The sequence below is a fragment of the Triticum urartu genome, chromosome 6A, assembly GCF_056163025.1.
Source record: "Triticum urartu cultivar PI428250 chromosome 6A, HENAU_Tu73, whole genome shotgun sequence".
Classification (NCBI taxonomy): Eukaryota; Viridiplantae; Streptophyta; class Magnoliopsida; order Poales; family Poaceae; genus Triticum; species Triticum urartu.
This window is the reverse complement of record NC_141878.1, coordinates 150361800-150364102: the sequence shown is the minus strand read 5'-3', so window position 1 is coordinate 150364102 and position 2303 is coordinate 150361800. Positions and strand designations below refer to the sequence as shown.

Genomic DNA, 2303 nt, shown 5'->3' with positions numbered 1-2303 from the left:
TTATTCACTTAGCAAAGTAGTGAAATGAGTCTTCTATCACAGCCATTGTTTTTTCCCCGCCAATCACAGCCTTTTCTTTTTTAGGAAATCACAGCCTTTGATTTGTTGATTACAGAAAAAAAATATCGCGCCAACCACGTCAAAAAAGAAAAAATCGCGCCAACCGTTCCGAAAAGTACCGGATTTAAAGGGGACGACGCGCCGGCGGGTTCGCAACCCTAGTTTTCGAGTACGCAAAAAAAACCCTAGTTTTCCATCTGAACTTTCCCCGATCTCGACTCTCGATCTCGAGCTTGCGCGCACTTGGGCGAACATGGCGGCGCGGGGGCAGGGTCTGGAGCAAGAATTCGATTTCTTCGTGGTGGTCGACTTCGAGGCGACGTGCGTGAAAGACGGGCGGATCTTCCCGCAGGAAATCATCGAGTTCCCCGCGGTGCTCGTCGACGGCGCCACCGGCCGCATCGAGTCCGCGTTTCGCAGGTACGTTCGTCCCAAACATCACCCTGTGCTGACCGAATTTTGCAGGGAGCTCACCGGCATCCGGCAGGAGGACGTCGACGGCGGCGTGGAACTCGGCGACGCACTCTGGCTGCACGATTCTTGGCTGAAGGCGGCGACGGCGGGAGCAGGGAACAAGAGAGGCGTCCGCTTGGCCGTGGTGACCTGGGGAGACTGGGATTGCCAGACCATTCTCGAGTTCGAGTGCCGCTTCAAGGGCATCGAGAAGCCCTCCTACTTCGATCGCTGGATCAACCTGAGGGTCCCCTTCCAGGCGGCGCTCGGCGGCGGAGGGCGGGTCAACCTGCAGGAGGCGGTCCGGGCGGCGGGGCTGGACTGGGAGGGCCGCCTGCACTGCGGGCTGGACGATGCGCTCAACACGGCGCGGCTGCTTGCTGAGATCATGCGGCGCGGGGTCAAGATCACCATCACCGGCTCGCTGGCGCCGCCGCCGCCGATCCAGCAGAAGCAGCAGCCTGGCGCAAGCCCTTGCGGTGGCTCACCGGCGCTGGCGCCGCCACCAATCCAGCAGCAGCCGCCTCGCACAGGCCCTTGCAGTGGCACATTTGCGCTGGTGCCGGCGCCGGCGCCGATCCAGCAGAAGCAGCAGCCGCCGCAGCCTCACATAATCAGCCCCTGCGGTGGCTCCTCCGCGTGCTTCTCGTACTGCGAGGTGGCGACCAGAGGAGCCATGGAGCCAGGGCCGATGCGGTCTGGATGCGCCAACTGGACGCCGGCCATGGGACCTTACTTCCTGTGGAGCAACTGAACCAACGATCCATGAGACTGGGATTCAGAATCCAGTGTCTCTCAGCTGCTAGTGTTGATCGTCCTAGCCATCAGAATCAGAGTGTAGCTCAGCTGATTCTACTATACTCCTAGTCTAGGTGTGATTGTTCACTGAAATCGAACGTCACAATGGAGCTATTATCTTGATGTAATTGGTGTCTGAATTATTAGTATCAATACAAATTTCGTTTTAGTTATTACTACTGTCAATACAAGATTTGTTTTACCTTCTCTGTGGGTTTCTTCGGTACTGAGCAACGGGCCAACGATTGACTTGTTAGTGACATTGATAAATCCTAAAATCTAAAAAGCGGCCGATCACTTTTTTGATGAACCGAGCGGCCGGCTCCTGGCCACTCGCTTTCGTGCGTACGTAGTCCAGGTGTCACCTGGTGAATCATATAGAATTGTTTTGGACTGTTGCGCTCTCACATACTGGACCAAGGAATATAATTAGATGGAAAGATAGCCCGTCCATTCTCTCTCTCCATATGTAACTGATTTAGCTACCCTTTACAACAATTCAAAAAGTCATAACTTTTTAACCGTGCATCGGAATTTAGATCCGTTTTCAACGTTGGAACCCTCGCGACGAGATCTTCGAAACTAGATCCCGCATGGGTATGTTTCGATGAATTTTTTTGATGCCAACTTTTGATGCTATACGGTGCAACTTTAGTATTGCATTGTGTAATTTTTGTACTACATGGTGCAACTTTTTTCAAAACAAAATTTTGGAGCTGCACGATTCAACTTCCTATGTGGTTGCAATCTAGTAACCATGACAACCTGATTTGCAACTAGGCTACTGCTTTGGTTAACTACCTAGTAGTAGATGTGCAACCACGACAATTTTTGATGTTTAGTTGCACACACATTTATGTTTAGTTGGTAGGACACTAGTTGTTCAGTTGGTTTGTAATTTAGTCTAGTTGCACACACATTGATGTTTAGTTGGCAGGACACTAGTTGCACACACATATGCTTAGTTGGCGCGGCAATATAGTCTAGTTGCA

At 52.1% G+C, this 2303-nt stretch overlaps 1 protein-coding gene across 1 annotated transcript; it reads left to right on the top strand.

The window, feature by feature from the left end:
* Positions 1–246: 246 nt before the first annotated feature.
* On the top strand, positions 247–1367 carry LOC125514189 (uncharacterized). Its single transcript, XM_048679470.2, has one exon. The coding sequence runs from the start codon at positions 314–316 to the stop codon at positions 1265–1267; it is 954 nt and encodes a 317-aa protein (XP_048535427.1). The 5' UTR covers positions 247–313; the 3' UTR covers positions 1268–1367.
* The last annotated feature ends 936 nt before the right edge of the window (positions 1368–2303 follow it).

Coding starts and splice junctions, on each gene's coding strand:
- LOC125514189 (XM_048679470.2), top strand. CDS start 314: ATGGCGGCGCGGGGGCAGGGTCTGGAGCAAGAATTCGATTTCTTCGTG.